The sequence below is a fragment of the Pezoporus occidentalis genome, unplaced genomic scaffold (genome assembly GCF_034315485.1).
Source record: "Pezoporus occidentalis ecotype Australia unplaced genomic scaffold, CSIRO_AGI_Poc_V1 ctg4, whole genome shotgun sequence".
Classification (NCBI taxonomy): Eukaryota; Metazoa; Chordata; class Aves; order Psittaciformes; family Psittacidae; genus Pezoporus; species Pezoporus occidentalis.
Window position 1 is genome coordinate 19,536,255 of NW_026915724.1, and position 15,773 is coordinate 19,552,027.

Below are 15,773 nucleotides of genomic sequence, written 5' to 3' on the forward strand. Positions count from 1 at the left end.
CATGTCACATGTAACAGGAGATTGAATCATCATGGTGACAAATGCAATTATTCTGTAATCCCATTTCAAAATACTTTCTTTAGCTGAAATAACAAAAGTGATCTTACGAAGATTTGTTTCCCTTAGTCCGTTCTTGGATCAGTTCACCCTTTGGATTCACAGTAAATATTCTGCAGTCTGGAACTCCCACTTGCATATAGGCATATACATCCTGCAAAAAACCACGAACAAACGCACATGCTTCGGTATTTGCTTACTGAATGTGATGTAACAAACAAACAAAAAAAGCTGATCCTAAAATCTTACAGTAAAACTATCCCTTAACAAAATACCCCCTGAACAACAGCCAAAAACCCCCAAACAAACAAAAACACACCAAACATACACACACCAGAACAAAATATTCCTTCTGCACCAAAATGCTTGATTCCCATTCCCAAGCCTGGGACCACAAACACACACAAAATCTGTACCACAAAATACCATTTCTTGTGACAACATTTTTCTTACAATACCCTCTCTCTCTAGCTTAATCAATTACAATAGCATTGAGCTGCACAGAAAATACAGGAACCATAGAACAGGAAAAAGGATTCAAGACTGAAGAGCACTGAATTAATTTCCTTAGGTTAGAAAGCTGTCAAAACTGCTGAAAAAGAATATGGAAAGGTATCATATATTTAATAAAATTTTAAGAGTACAAACACACCTTTGTAACCTCTCTCATACAAGCAGTTCTAGCAGCATTTAAGGTATCTGCATGCGAGCTTTCCTGACCAGATCCATAAAAGCACCAGTGTCCCATTTCCTTATTCAAATTTAAATAGACACAAAAAGAAAAGCCTTTTTCTTTTGCTTCCCAAGTACTTCATGCATTTTAACCCTTCAATTAGAAAGGGGCAGACTTACATTGGGCCTGTTTCCAAAAGCAGCATAGAAAGGCTGTTTACTGGGAGCAAACAAATTCTTGATATCATTCAAACATTCGATTTTGAACTTTTCAGGCTTCTTTTCTATCACTTCCCTAAAATAAAATTTCAACAGTCAAATTCTAAACCATGATTTGATAGAGGATATCCTCCTTCCCCCATTTATCTGATATTTATATTCCCATTACTTCCTGTTGCTAACATTGGTAGTTATATAGACATTGGTCAGTAGTTTCTAAAGAATGATAAAAGAAACATAGAACATTCGCTGTTTTCCAACATCCATAGTAAAAAATAGGTAAATAGTCTTGCTTAGGCTAAGTATATGGGATGAAATTCCCATCTGTGAATGAAGTTTATGAACTGCTTTTTCTGTAGATGACTATCTGAATCAGAGGACCTAATCAAGTACACATAAGCTTGTTACAAGTGCTGCCTCTGACAATAGAGTGCAGAAGGCCTGCCAGCGGACCTAATGGAAGTTGCTGTCATTGCTAGCCATGAATCAGGTGTTGTTACTAAAAAAAACAAACCAAAGCAAAACACAGAAGCAAAGCCAAAGAGACCTTTCCACTATTAGCTCTTCCCATCAAGAAGAGGTAGCCTATGGCTGGTTCAAAAGAGCAACCAAGTTGAACCACAGCTAAACTCCATATTGCTTTTTAACTAGTCATATATGAAGCACTCCCAATATCACAAGATCATTTAGTGTGACAGTCTATATTCCCCACCTTTTTTTCTTTCTTTTCCCTCTATTTGGTGCAGTAGCACTGCATTACAATCTTTGTAGCTATACTTGAAAAGACAAAATTTTACTGATATAAACAGAAACTAGCATTAATCAGTCATGGACTAGAGGAATGAAGAACAGGCAAAGCAAGCTGCTGACATTGTGTGTCTCGCAGCCAATTCTAACATGCCCACAGAAACAGAAGATTACTAAAACTGAAATTCAGACAAAATAAATAGTTTATAAATGATCACTAGAAGGACATCAAGCCTCGGCAGTCAATCTAGCATAGAGTGTTAAATTTGGTTCCAGCTGTAATTGTTAGCATTTCAGATATTTTTAATCTGCTTCTGAGGTGGGGAGGGAATGGATGTATGAAATCCCACATGTTTACCTATGAAAGGCAGAAAACAAACTGCTGGGGGACAACATCAGAGGGCCCCTGGGGAGAATTGTTCCTTTGTCATTCACCCAATGTAGATATCCTCTGGTCATATCTGCCATCCCAATGGCACGGGCAGAACAGTACAGAAACTTGTAGCCATTTCTAGAAAAGAATTATCAATTAGTTAGTTTGGTTATTAGCAGAACTTGTAGCACAGAGGGAAGGATGGATAACAAAAAGTATTCATCAAGCCCCTAAATTTTTCCTGCCGCTTCGTTTGTTACACTGATTTGTACATAGTTACTGCATGCACAAAAGGCTTGATTCAATTTGGCAAATAATTCCAGCTCTTCTGTTATGCACAAAGAAAAAAAGTTCAGGTTATCTCCCAGGACTACAAGGTACCACAGACAAAATTTAGCCACAGAACGAAGGCCACAAGAACGAAGGCCAATAATAGATTCTAAACCCCAAATATTTTTGTGGAAAGAAAGACTACTACACTTTTAAGTGGATCACAAAGTGTTTAACAGTTGATCATCCTGTGATCCCCCTAAATAAGCAAGTATTTCTGGCATCACTATACTTCTGGAAAAAGTTTGCTAAACAAAGGACCAAATCTGAAATGGGAGGAAATATGTAGGTTTAAGTTACTGGACAAATACTGTGAGGCTATACACCTCTTCAATGAACATTACATTTATATAAGGATGCAGCTCGTAACACTTCTGAACTGAGCAAATACCTCACTGCTGCAAGAGGGAAGCTACATGGGCTGTTTCTGTAGGTTCTTGCACATCACAAGGTAAGCCCACTCCGCTGACTAACCCAGAAAAGTACTTTTCTATTGAATTGCATCATCTTACGTCAGAAGCACAAAGTGACAGAAAACCAGGCTACCAACCTTCCCTTTGTGGCAGTGGCAAGTTGTTAATTATGCGTATGTCAGAACAAGATCTGTCCTAAGCAGCATTCACTTGAATTTGGTAGCAAACATGTTAAAACACAAAATATTTATGCGCTGGAAGGACACAACTTAAGTCTGAATTTATACTGTATCATGTTTGTAATAGACTTTGTGATCAACTCAAGTTGGTGGAAACAGACATATGCATGATTGACTGAATTAACTGTTATTATGGTTCTCTTTTGTAGCCAAAATATTACAGTTTTTACAAACTAAAATGCATAATAAACGATTTGTGAAAGGAGCTAGTAAAAGTTGCAGCTTCCGTTCCTGTAAAAATATACATCTGGGGAAAGAACTTAGTTTTGATTGTGAATGACAGAAGTAGTTCACTTCCCAACATTTAGACCAACAAACTGTAATAAGCTGCATAATTATTAACAACAATCCAATTACCTGCCCATTAATTCCTGAATTCCAGAAAACCCTGATTGTTTCATAGATAACATACTTACTCATTTATGGAATGATAGAGTTTTGCAATGCCCTGATGCGTCCAGTCCTTGCCAAGATGAGGGAGTATATGTCCTAAAGCATCAGACCTAAAAGTGAAATCAGATAGCTGATGCTAAGTATCTGAGTTTTGTTAAAGGCAACTACTGATAAATATCATAATGAGTTTTTACAGAAATACCTCTACAGCAGGTCCTAATGATTTTAAAAGAGAATTGGTAACTACTCCAGACAGAGCAATTAGGTGCAATACAGCACAAGTCGGTTCCTAAGTTAACCTGCAGCTGCTAAATCTGGAGAAGTTTAACTGAAACAGCAGCAGTCACATGGTAAACATTATCACCTTTTAAAAGACATTTTCTAGTCTGCTGTAAATACAAATTCAAATCAAAGCAACAAGTTTGCGGTTGTTTTTTTCCACTACTGTTAATGAATATTTAAGAGTCTTCTTAAATTAAGTTTATTTTATTTTGAAGAGCAGAATAGGATCAACAAAGCAAGATTTTTAAAAAAACAAACACCTCCCCCCCCAATAATAATAAGAAAAGATACTTACTTGGTAATTGTTCCATCAATGTCTGATATGATGATTTTATCATTCCAGTTCCAGAGATATATTGTTCCTGCACAACGGCAAGTCCCTTGATATTGGGTTGTAATACTAAATACAACATCATTAGGGCCATCTCTGAGCTTCAATTTTGCCTTTAGAATAAAACAAAATAATTGAAAATGTAACTAACTTGCTCTCTCTATAAGATTTTTAGAATCATAAATGAGCTACAGAAAATGGTTAATATGCTGTTCCTCATCTATTTTGATTAACTCATCAAAAAGTGAACCATGATTTAACGCTGACACAGTTTTGCTGACAAGGTCTGTTTTGTAGTCTGGACACATGTATTTGTCCATAGCTCCTACATCTGCTTACAGCAGCAGATATTTAAATCTCTGCTACTGTAATTCTTGCTATTACAGGTGACTTACAGTACTTTCAAATGGAACTCCCAGTTTGCTATAGTATGCAACAGTATTTTCTACTTAGTGGATGCTTCCCTCAAAATTTTCCCCTGATAAAGACCATACATATAGACAGTAACAGAACTAACTTGTAAGTTAGACTGCAATGAATGAACTGCATACCAATTTAAATGTACATTATTAGACTGTTCAGATCCCAGGATATCCAAATTGCAGAAACCAACAATGTCACTTTTTTTTTAAGCGTCTTTATATAGAAGTCTGATTATAGAACTTTGGATTAAAAAAAAAAAATAAAAATCTTACAAGCATAGATTCTTAAAAAACACAACAGAAAAAGAAAGTTAATCAAAAATCCCCACAGCTGCTCACACGAGCACAGGAAAATACTTCAAATTTCTTTTTGAATTTTAAATTTATCCATTCCTTTCTGCTACTGCTAGAAAAGCAGGAGAAAGCCCAACTCTTACAATCAGAGTGGAATTATGAAGCACTCTATGTACTAGAAAGGCATGCTACTCACTATTTGGTCCGAAGACAGTCTAAGTGACTTCTTGTAAGATGTAATGTTCCCATGGGTTGGATGCTCTGCTGGGGGAGAATCTATTTTCAGGGATTCCTTCAACTCCTGTGATGCTTCATCACTAGAAGAATCATCTTCTGGAGGTCTAACACGACATCAAACATAATAAATGTAAGCTACAGAAAATCCCTTCTTTAATTGTGTAAGATTCCTATTCAAGACTAATTTCTGCTTGCACTGAGGATTTGCAGCTAGCCTAATAGCACAGATTAACAAAGTCCATGGTCTAGTGAATGCCCAGATAAAGCTAGTATATGCCAGTAAGCAAGTGAGACTTGTAAGGCATGCTAGTATTGGTGGAGATCTAATGTCACTATTACTAGCTGGCTCCACACATGATGGGTTTAGCAAAGACAAAGCGTCAAACGGCCACTAATACTGTGTGGATGAATTAGGTAAACTGCAGGTGAAAAGGGATACCGAATGAGTAACAGTGATTTGTTCTTCAAAAAAGCTGCCACAGTTACTACATAGTTAAAACTGTGGGTGATAAGTTAGTGGAGTAGCTCACCTTTTAAGGCTATTCACAGACTTTTCTGCTAATTAGAGATTTCAAGATTAAAAGCAGCATTTAATTTCTCTGAAGCATTAAATTACAACCTATTTAAGTTTTTAAAACGCTTAAGACACCAACAACATTCACTGGTATCTTCATAAAATCACGGGAGAATATGCACAATAAATTACCTAGACTGGGACAATTTTGTGCAAAATACCATTAGTTGTCCACCACAATCTTGAGCAACTTCTGCACTGTAATGAATACTATTTTATTGTTTCAATTATTTTATGTTACAAAAAATTGCACATGGTTTGTATTATTCAGAAAGTGTTAGGCTTTTACAAGAAAAAAAAAAGACAAACAGTATGTCAGAAACAATAACACTGTATTTACAGAGTAGCGGCTCATTGCTAAAGGTTACCATATATGTCTTTGCTGTTCTGTCAGTTATGTTACTATTTAAGAAGTAAACAAAACTGGATTTAAGAAATAATTTTAGTGTGTTTGTAGTTCCTACAATGTTTGCTGCCACATTATTTTGCTAAATACATCTGGTTCCTCTTCAGTAGTTTAGAGGAAAATGTTTCTTCCCACAGTAAATTCCTAATGAATTCTTCATTGAAAAAAAATAAAAAAAGACACTATTCAGTCCAGTAAATAAGTCTTCAGGCAGGAACACACCTGCTATTAACTTGCTCTTTTATAGTTGCTGGCAGTTCGTTTGCTCTTTGCGTCTCAGTTTTCCCCTCTTTTGTCTCTGGTATCTAAAGCAACAAGATAATAAAAAGCATATTGACATTTTAAATATTTTAAACTGATCCAAGTGAATTCACAGTTCACACTTAAGCAAATAGCTATCAATATAGTACATAAATTTTATTAAGTCTTAGAATTGCTCATTCCTTAAATTACTTAACAAAAGGATGCTTATGAAGAAATGATCCATTAAAGCTTTTTTTTTTTAATTTCAGGAAACAAAGCTCTGCATGCCAGAAGTTGAAACTGCTAGTTTAACACATTAAAGGAGCTGTCAACCTCTAAGCTTGTAAAATTCACTTGGGGGTGGGGAGGGGAGTAAATTTAAGGCACACACTCAAGGTTTAGAAAGCTTACGTCTAAAATGGGGTGTCTCAGCATAACATTTATTATGCAGTACAGCACCTACTAATTTATTTGCGTGTACATTCCTAAAACATACTGCAGTGACTGAAGAGTAGCTCTAACAATTACTTACACCTTAGAAGAAAGAATTTTAAGTGTATTGTGTAACAGCTGAACAGAAGGAATTCTGCTGAAGCAACTGGTAATCACAAATAAAGATGCGGCACTTAAGACTAAATATACAGAAGCAGCTACAGCCACTGTAATACTGAGTAACTTTCAGCTCGCTACCACCAACACAGAGCTATATGAGCATCATTCTGAGGCCCTTCTAAAAAATCAGTCTTTTAAGTTAAGGAAAAAAAAATCCAGATAGGTCTCAGTTACCTGTTTAGTCATGCTTTCTCTCTTGCGCCAGAACCACCACCTTCCAGACTTCTTTGGCATCTTTTCTTTGACCCAAGACTCAACAGTAGCCTAAAAAATCAGGCATGTTTTTCATTTGTATAGAAAAAAATCCCAAAGAGATAATCATGTGTAACTACATACAGAAACTTAAAATTTTACCTGTACCTACTTACCTTAGGCAAGCTCTTCTGAAACACCTGCAAACTCAGGATCATTGGAGCAGCCAATGCCCAGTTATAATACCTGTTTTAAAACATGTTATTGGTAAGATTTTACAAAACCTGACCAAAGGTCAATAAACATCAGTATGCAAACTACCCTTTTTTTTTGAAAAAAAAAAAAAAAGTATTTATTGTCAACGACTAATATTAAAGCTCTCTGCAAGCAGAGTTATTTTAAAATATACAAATCAACAGCAGTAGCAGTTGCTGAAAAAAACCCTCACTTCAGAGTTAAAACTAAATTTAATGCGAATATTTAGTTCAAAATAATTTACTTTGAGACTGAGAAACAGATCCATGAAAACCACAAACTGCAGCGGAAGCTGAGACATCTACTCATTTTAATGGGTAGATTTTAAATGAGATCTTCTATGACCTAATTACATGACACAGAGAATTTACCTGTTATAAATCCTTATTACCAAATTAGGATTGTCTATGAGTCCAGGATTTTCAGCAAATTCATGATAAGTAATAATATGTTCCATGAATTTTTCTGCAATAGAAGCAGATTTTAATTAAAAATTAGAATATAAAATCCCAAGATGTCCAATTCATTTGTATCTAGAAAATTCTTCTGTCATTTCAGAGCCTTTGCTGATCTTGCAATATCACTCCAATATGTTAACATGGCCTGTCAAGAATCTTGTGACTGACTGCTTCCTTAGTTAAGAGGAAAAGCCTCATACCACTTCAACAGTCATAGTAATGAGAATTAAGAAATTAGAAGAGGCAGGATGACGATGAGGTAGCAACTTAACTTTGAACTTTGGGTTCAAACTTAAACATGGGAAGTTTAGGCTAAATATAAGTTCTTTACTGTGAGGGTGGTGAGGCACTGGAATGGGTTGCCCAAGGAAGTTGTAAAGGCTCCATCCCTGGCACTGATCAAGGCCAGGTTGGATGGAGTCCTGGGTGACATGGTTTAGTGTGAGGTGTCCCAGCTCATGGCAGGGGGGTTGGAACTAGATTATCTTAAGGTCCTTTCCAACCATAACTATTCTATGATTTTATAACTAATTCAATTCACAGCCTGGAAAGAGAGCCATGCTTGCTTGAAAAATTATTATGGCAGGTAGAGGGCCTACATGCTACACTAAAAGAGAAGGGGGAAGGATGTTGTCAGCTTTTCAGGTTTGTTTAATCACTGAATTCTAATAGCATTTTCATGACTACTGACTATGCAAATTTGTAGAAATTCATGATTTAGTTTAAGACTCCTACAAGGAAGACATACTTTTTTTCAAAGAAATCCAATACTACCACCACATTACCAAGAAAGCTGTTCTGAGCTTTTATTAATAAGCATTTAATTTTCACTTGATGCATTAGAGACTTGGATGACCCTAAAAATAGTAATACTAAAAATGTTGCATACATGTTAATGAAGATAATGCATACAACTTCAGTATTAAAATTAACCAGATCATTAAAAAGAAGCATCAGATGTAAAAAAAAATCTAAAGGTTAACAAATATTTAGGATAGAAAAAATAGAGTACAACAGGCTTTTTTAATTGCTTTTTTTTTAAAAAAAAAAAAGAGGAAAAATTATCAATTAGCAAGAATATGACTTAAGAAATTATACAGGACTTGGGAAGTAACTGCACCCCGAAACAAGAACTGTTGGTCAGATAAGCAGTATGTAGTGCAAAAAAGGAGCCAAAAAGCTTCTTGAGACATCAAATGCTCTTGATTAATTTGAGGTTAAATTCTGCTACCTCTTCCTGGGAATTTTAGAAAATGAAAGATTATTCATTCCGTTTTCGCAACATGAGCGTAGAACAAAGCCAAAGCTGTGCAAGGTTGAATTGAAGCACTGAAGCCAATTCATTTGTTGAGCTTTATTACTAGTTATGTTTTAGTCTTTCACATACCTTTAGAAATCTCTCCATTTTCACTGAGACCTCCACAAAGTGATAGTGTAACATCAGGCAAGTCCATAGCAGAGTCAGACATGCACTCTGTACCACTGTCAGCAGCGGCACTTCCTACTGATTGGGGTGACTGCGAACCGGAAAGGGTATCTGACTCTGTCCACTGTCTGAAGCCTGGATCAGAATCACTAAAAAACAAACACAGAAGTGGACATTTTTCTTAAACATTTCACTTAAAAGCATAGATTTTCAGTTACAGAATACAGTATAGGATTGCTTAAAAAAAAAAAAAGAAAAAAATCTTGCTGCTGCATTTCTTTTGGGTGCTACACCATTTTGCAACATAAATTTAAAACCAACCAAACAAAAACCGGACACAAGCACACCTCCCCAAACTTTTATAATACTGGCAGAGTGATAATTTCCAGTTCCCTAACATTCCCTTAAATTGGGAAATAAATACATTTCTCTTGCCTGAAACAAAACTGGATTTGAAGGACAAAAAGCTCCTTTACATTCTGTGCTCCTCAATATTTACCAGAAAGCTACAGAATAAGACTAAAAGGAAAAAGGACATTGCTTGATGTTTTAGAACACTCTGTTTTGAAGACGTACAACAGAGAAGACAAGTGGCCTTTTAAATTAAAAAAAAAATAAAAAATCAGTCATCTAAGATTAGTTATTAGTTTAATCCCAAGTAATGTAATAAGTGCTGAAAACCTTACAATTGTAGTTTTAATAAACCAATAGACACTCCTTCATTATTAAGTTGCATTTTCAAAAAGGTCTGCCTTTGGAAAAAGTTATTTGTAAAAGTCATTGTTTTTAAGAGTATTTTAGCAGTACAAAACGGTTTATTATAAAAACCCAAACAAAACAAGAGTGAATTTTGAGACTGAGCTGCCTTGCATGAACATCTTGTGGGATTTTTCATGTTGTGACATTTTTCATATTAAAAAAATAAAGTTAGAAGGGATGTACAGGGAATGCAAAAAATAAATTGATGTGTGCTTATCCAGAGCTAGCAATGTAGCAAAAAAAGTACTGCTGCAAATGAAATGTGCACTTTATACTTACTCCCCCTCTACGCTTGCAGAACATACAAATTCCACAAAGATGAAAACTCTCAGTAATGACTTCATACATGATCTTTAGATGTGTTTTTTGTCAAATCAGAAAGAAATTTTCACAATGAGACATGAATACCTACCTAAATGATACCTAAGTAACAGTAAATCACATTGTGCAACTGCAATATAACCCCAGAGCCATAGGACCTTAATTCAAAATTACCTTTTGGGAAAGTAGAGTGCTGCAACTTCAGGTTCCAAAGCCTTTAGGTCCTCCAAGTAAATATCGTCAGGCCCCTGATGATGACTTCGTTTGTGCACCCCTGTTAATTTCAACAATTAAGATTACTCAGATGAAGCTACCATTACAGACACATTAAATACAATCATAATTGTGGATAATTGTGAGACTTACTTGTAGCATTTATAAACCCAAGAGTTTAATTATAGTTTTAATCAGATAAGAGTTTAAATAGGAAAAACTGAAAAGGCACATTTGTATTTTTCCCACTATGGCCTTAAATTTAGTAGATCACACTGAAAGAAAGAATCAACAACTTTATTATATACCTTTCTTTTTTGAAGGAGAGTCAGTTTTTGCTGTTGGCTTTGTTTCTGGTAAAGGGTCCACCAACAGTCTGGAATGATGATCAGCATCCAACGGAAATGGGTCTTGTGGTTCTGTGATTGCAGAAGCAAGAGAATCTTTAACATCCATCTGCTTAAGCAGAGGATGAGTTCTTGGCTCAGGTTTCAGTACTGTACAGACAGAATCTTTCACATCATCATCATCTTCAACTTCATCAGAGCTGAGGATGACCCTAAAATGAGTCTTCTCTGATGGAGTAATGGTAGCTGTTCTGGGATGATCCAGTTTCTCTTTCTTGCTTATCTGAAAAACAAAACTCTACTCAAATCCTCTCATTTCACATAGAATCATAGAATAGTTAGGGTTGGAAAGGACCTCAAGATCATCTAGTTCCAACCCCCCTGCCATGGTGTCCTGGGTTTAAACCACGACACATGGGCAGGGACACCTCCCACTAAACCATGCCACCCACTGCTCTGTCCAACCTGGCCTTGAATACTGCCAGGGATGGAGCATTCACAATTCTGATCTAAACATTAAACTTGTACTCCTGGTACAAGTCCTGGTGACAAGTAAACTGGGTAAGAATTTAAACGTGTTTCAGCAACATAAACCACGCCTCACGTAATCAGCAAAGTTCCCTGCAACAGAAGCTTCATACTAGCTTATTGACAAGTGAAATAAAGAAACAGGCATAGGGGAAGCGCTGACATGATCAAACCACAGCAAAAAAAAAACAAAAATAACCACACAAAAACAAACAAACAAAAACAACAAAAAATAACCAACACAAAAAAACAAACAAACAAACAAACAAACAAACAAAAAAAAACAAACAAAAAAAATCCCAAGCATAAATGTAGATGTACCAGGGCTACTGTCACCAGCTGTTAGATAAAAATTTACTGTATCAAGGCAACAATTCCTCTGGAAAGAACTGTAAAATAGCCTAAACCAAAGGACTTTAAATCTCTAAAGTTGCTTTCTGCCATTTCTCACTAAAAATTCAAAAATGTCAGACTTTTACCCTAGCTTTTCTGGAATTTGCTGACCAGCTTTCAAACTCCACAAATTCGACTATGTGCCAGCCACAAGGGGGTGCTACTTTCCTGCTTCAACTGAATTATTCCAAACAGTGGCAGGGAATTCCCAAACTTCTCCTTGGACACAATTTTAGATATGCCAAAACTAGTTCACAAATTGACAAACAACACATAAATTTACCTTAGTCGATTCTGGGAATCCTCCCCATGTCCATTCCATGTGAGATTCAGATCGGAGCAAGCTCTCAGCAGGTTTAACTTCTAGTTCTGAATCACTTTTCGGGCAGACTGGCTCAGAGAAAGGGCTAGCAAATCAACAAGAACAAGAAAAAAAAAAGCGCCACAGTGTTTAAAATGCATTTGTTGTGCAGCTACTGTTGGTAGAGTTTTCTACAGCTTAACAGAGCTCCAATTATTCGGCAACATGGCAAGAAGCCCAGCAGGGTTTTCAGACAGTAAGAAAATAGGTTAAAACCAAAATCACATTAAATGACTTACATAGCTATCATCCTAAAACAGATTCCTCCGCTACATATGCGGTGTAGCTGTAGCTCTCCCCTCAGCCCATGTTCCATTTTCCAAACAAAACAGAATAAAACAAAAAAGTTTATCTAAAAGACAGAAATTAGCTTTAAGTTTCTTTCCTCTGTAAAAATATAGCATTTAAGCTTTGCATGCCGAGACTTGATTAATAAAAATCCTGTAAATCTAACCCACAAATGCACACAACACCACCAATTCCTTATGCAGGAAAAACAACAGGATAACTCGGGAGAGGGAATGGAGATTACTTGACAATTTCCTTCAGATGTATCAGGACTACGCTACCTTTTAAACTCCACCCTATTTTTCCTACAGTGGTGATTATCCATAAACAGAAACAGGCGTTTGAAACTTACTTTACCCAAGACTACTTTTAAGCAAAAGAACTCTACAAAATGCTAGAAAGGTGTGATTTTGAAATCATTTTGCTCTTATGATCTTAGGGAGTGTCCTGGGTTCAGCAGGAAACACAAGAGGTTGGTGTTTTGAAGTAGCATTTAGTGTTGAGACACCTCTGAGTTTATCCTTTAACAGGGCAATTACACTGCATACTACAAAAATGCCACTCTTTTTACATTTTGACACTCATAGCATATTCTGGGTTGTTTAGGGTTTGCTTATTTTATTTTGGTTTAAATGTGTATATAAACCTCAGTATTTAAATTAAATTGTAGGGACTAGAACTGGACACAGCACTCCAGGTGTGGTTTAACCAACACAGAGTAGTGTGGGATGATCACATCTCCATCTGCTACTAACAGCCCTGCAGATGCAGTGCAGGATCCCATTTGCTTTTGTTGCTGCAGCAGCACTCTGCTGACTCATATTCAGTAACCCCTGCAGATATTTAATTTATGGATTTCTTTTTTATTTCCTTTCAAAATTCCTACAGGAATTAGTTATCTAATACAGTATCATATCTAAAATTTCCTGGAGGTTTGCAGAGCCAGGGCTTTTGCAGTATCCTATGAGACTAAACAGATCACAATTCAGATATTAAGAATCCCTCCTATTACTGAGGGACACCAAAAAATCCAAGATAGCAGGAGATTTAAGCATTTCTACAGTGGTGATTCATCATCTTACTGTCAACTTCCAGCACTCATCACCCACGGAAACAAAAAGGAAATGATTTAGAGATTTATCCCCTTCAGTTTTCTTTAAACAATATCCTACAGACATTACTTTTTCTGTACTGTTAGAAGGGCTTAAAGAAACACACTGATGAAAATACATGTATTTATTTGTTTTCAGACAGAATATGAACTCATTTTCCCTACGTGCCAAATAATTTCTTCGGCCTATATCACAAGTCAATTGGAAGCCATGCAAAAATATTAACCTGTTTCTAAGCCTAATTCTTAATATTCAGCAGCACCTGCAAAAGTTTGAATACAGAACCTGCCTGTTCCACTTCCCCCAAAGCATAAGTCTTCCATTATCATTCTCAAGGAGAAGTCTTTAGTCAAAAGGTCCATACTTGTGATAATGACCTAGTCATGCTAACACTGCTTGTTAAAACAGGAAGAACACTGATGTTATCAGGTATCAAATAATTGATAGTTATGCTTTTGACTTGGGTAGGACAAACAGAAGTGTTCTCATTGAAAAGACCTAGTCTATTATCTTTCCTGTAGCTCCCTGCAAGGGTTCTGAAGAGCAAGACAACCAACCTCAAGTCAGTTAACTTTTCCAGATCCCCAAAAAAGAGGTTATTAAAACCTCCCATTTCTCTTTCACTGCACAATGGCTACATTGTACAATCTTTCTTTGGTGGCTTCGGAGAAATAATTTCATACAAAATTTCTCTTCTCCTAGATGGCTCGTGTAAGAGACAATCCCACACCCAACCACCCTCCCTGAAGAGGGAAAGGAAAATTGCCAAGTTCTCTGTGGTACTGCAATCTGTACCACATAGCTTCTTGTTAAAACAAACAAACAAAAAACCCACAAACCTCAAACTATAAAGAGCTGAGGTATCTCACATGATGCACAAGTTGTTAGGACAGACTATCCCCTAAATACGTAAACAAGAAGAAAGACATGAATCATATCTCCCAGTTGTAGCCTACTAGCCTACGTCAGCTAGAGTTTTATAAACTAAAAAGGAATATCAGCCTCTAAGCTACAGTTATCTAGGTGATATAATCCACACAACATCCGTGTCAATCCTCAGGGTCAAACACTGTTGACTGCTTTTCAGTCACAAACCACAAACCTTTGGGGAACATCTGAAGACTACATCTCATCAAGTACAATTGAGGATGTGGTTGTTAACCCAAAAACATACACAAGAACAATAATGGGATTTCCTGTCCAACTGCTTCTGCTCATTAACAAGTTATGCACTGGGGCAATTAGCAGGCACCAAGCATGGTATGGTACATTCAGACTCTACTGAGAACAGTGTCTCAGAAACACCCAAAGCAGAGAGAATATAAGCACTTTAAAAAGTATTTTCTGAAGGTTCATCTCTTCTATTCTGAACTACCAACTACTGATACAAAGGGACAGGTACCTGTGCACTGTGTAGCTAACTGCAGCAATGGCTATCACACAGGGCTGAGCAGTAACCCTCACTGGCACTGTGAATGAATCTGCTACGAGGCGGATTCCTCAGCCAAACTGAAAAGCAGTAAAACTAGACACTAATTAAAGAGTTAAGATGAATCAAGATACTGCTCATCATGTTATGTGCTGTATGTATGTTCTTCCCTATGTCCAAGGTTAAGGAAAAGTACAAAATTTATCTCAAGTGCTACTGCATATGGACAGAATGCTTCCTTATACAAATAGAGACTGATGTTAGAGTGGTGAAATCCAAAGGGTAAGCCTTAAAAAATCTGGAAACTGACGAGGAATATAATAAAATGAACATCAGAAACTAAAGAGCTTGAATGTATAAAAAGAAATGCTATAGTCACTGTAATTGAAAACTGACTGGTGAGCTGTATTATGTCATTTGTGGAAATCCACAATCAACTAACCTGATTTATCAGAACAGTACAGAACTCCAGTAAGTAGCAAATCCCCTGATCTGAAGTGGAATATGATTCAAGTTAGCACCCAGCTTTACCTCAAGTAATCTGCATTACTTCACCTGGCAAAAATCTTACATACTCAACACTTCTTTACGGCACATCAAGTGTTGCTTATGCTAGGGTAAAGAGTGAATCACAGGGAACACAGTAATTTTTCATACACTTCTCACCCTAAGGAAATCTTATTAACTCTATTTTCTTTCTTTAATAATGAATTTTAACATGAACAGAGTTTCTTTTCTCCATTTGAGGGAAAAAACAAAAGACACAAATATTTTTTAATACATACAGTAGAGCAAAAGTTCCCAAAGTTGAGAGTAAATATCAGATGCTGCACTTGACATCACAAAA

At 36.4% G+C, this 15,773-nt stretch overlaps 1 protein-coding gene across 3 annotated transcripts in view; it reads right to left on the reverse strand.

Moving 5' to 3' along the window:
- Positions 1 to 15,773, reverse strand: part of LPIN2 (lipin 2) — a 44,710-nt gene that overhangs the window by 4,457 nt on the left and 24,480 nt on the right. For 2 of the 3 annotated variants that reach the window (XM_062632893.1, XM_062632892.1), the window contains exons 6-19: positions 12,020 to 12,143; positions 10,777 to 11,098; positions 10,430 to 10,529; positions 9,137 to 9,324; positions 7,663 to 7,756; positions 7,213 to 7,282; positions 7,019 to 7,108; positions 6,212 to 6,294; positions 4,969 to 5,113; positions 4,021 to 4,169; positions 3,467 to 3,553; positions 2,054 to 2,206; positions 910 to 1,024; positions 108 to 211 (exon numbers count right to left, since the gene is read on the reverse strand). In XM_062632893.1, coding sequence (XP_062488877.1) covers positions 108 to 211; positions 910 to 1,024; positions 2,054 to 2,206; positions 3,467 to 3,553; positions 4,021 to 4,169; positions 4,969 to 5,113; positions 6,212 to 6,294; positions 7,019 to 7,108; positions 7,213 to 7,282; positions 7,663 to 7,756; positions 9,137 to 9,324; positions 10,430 to 10,529; positions 10,777 to 11,098; positions 12,020 to 12,143 — 1,824 coding nt within the window. The remainder of the gene's footprint in view (positions 1 to 107; positions 212 to 909; positions 1,025 to 2,053; positions 2,207 to 3,466; positions 3,554 to 4,020; positions 4,170 to 4,968; positions 5,114 to 6,211; positions 6,295 to 7,018; positions 7,109 to 7,212; positions 7,283 to 7,662; positions 7,757 to 9,136; positions 9,325 to 10,429; positions 10,530 to 10,776; positions 11,099 to 12,019; positions 12,144 to 15,773) is intronic. The other variant, XM_062632894.1, reaches the window with a different exon arrangement.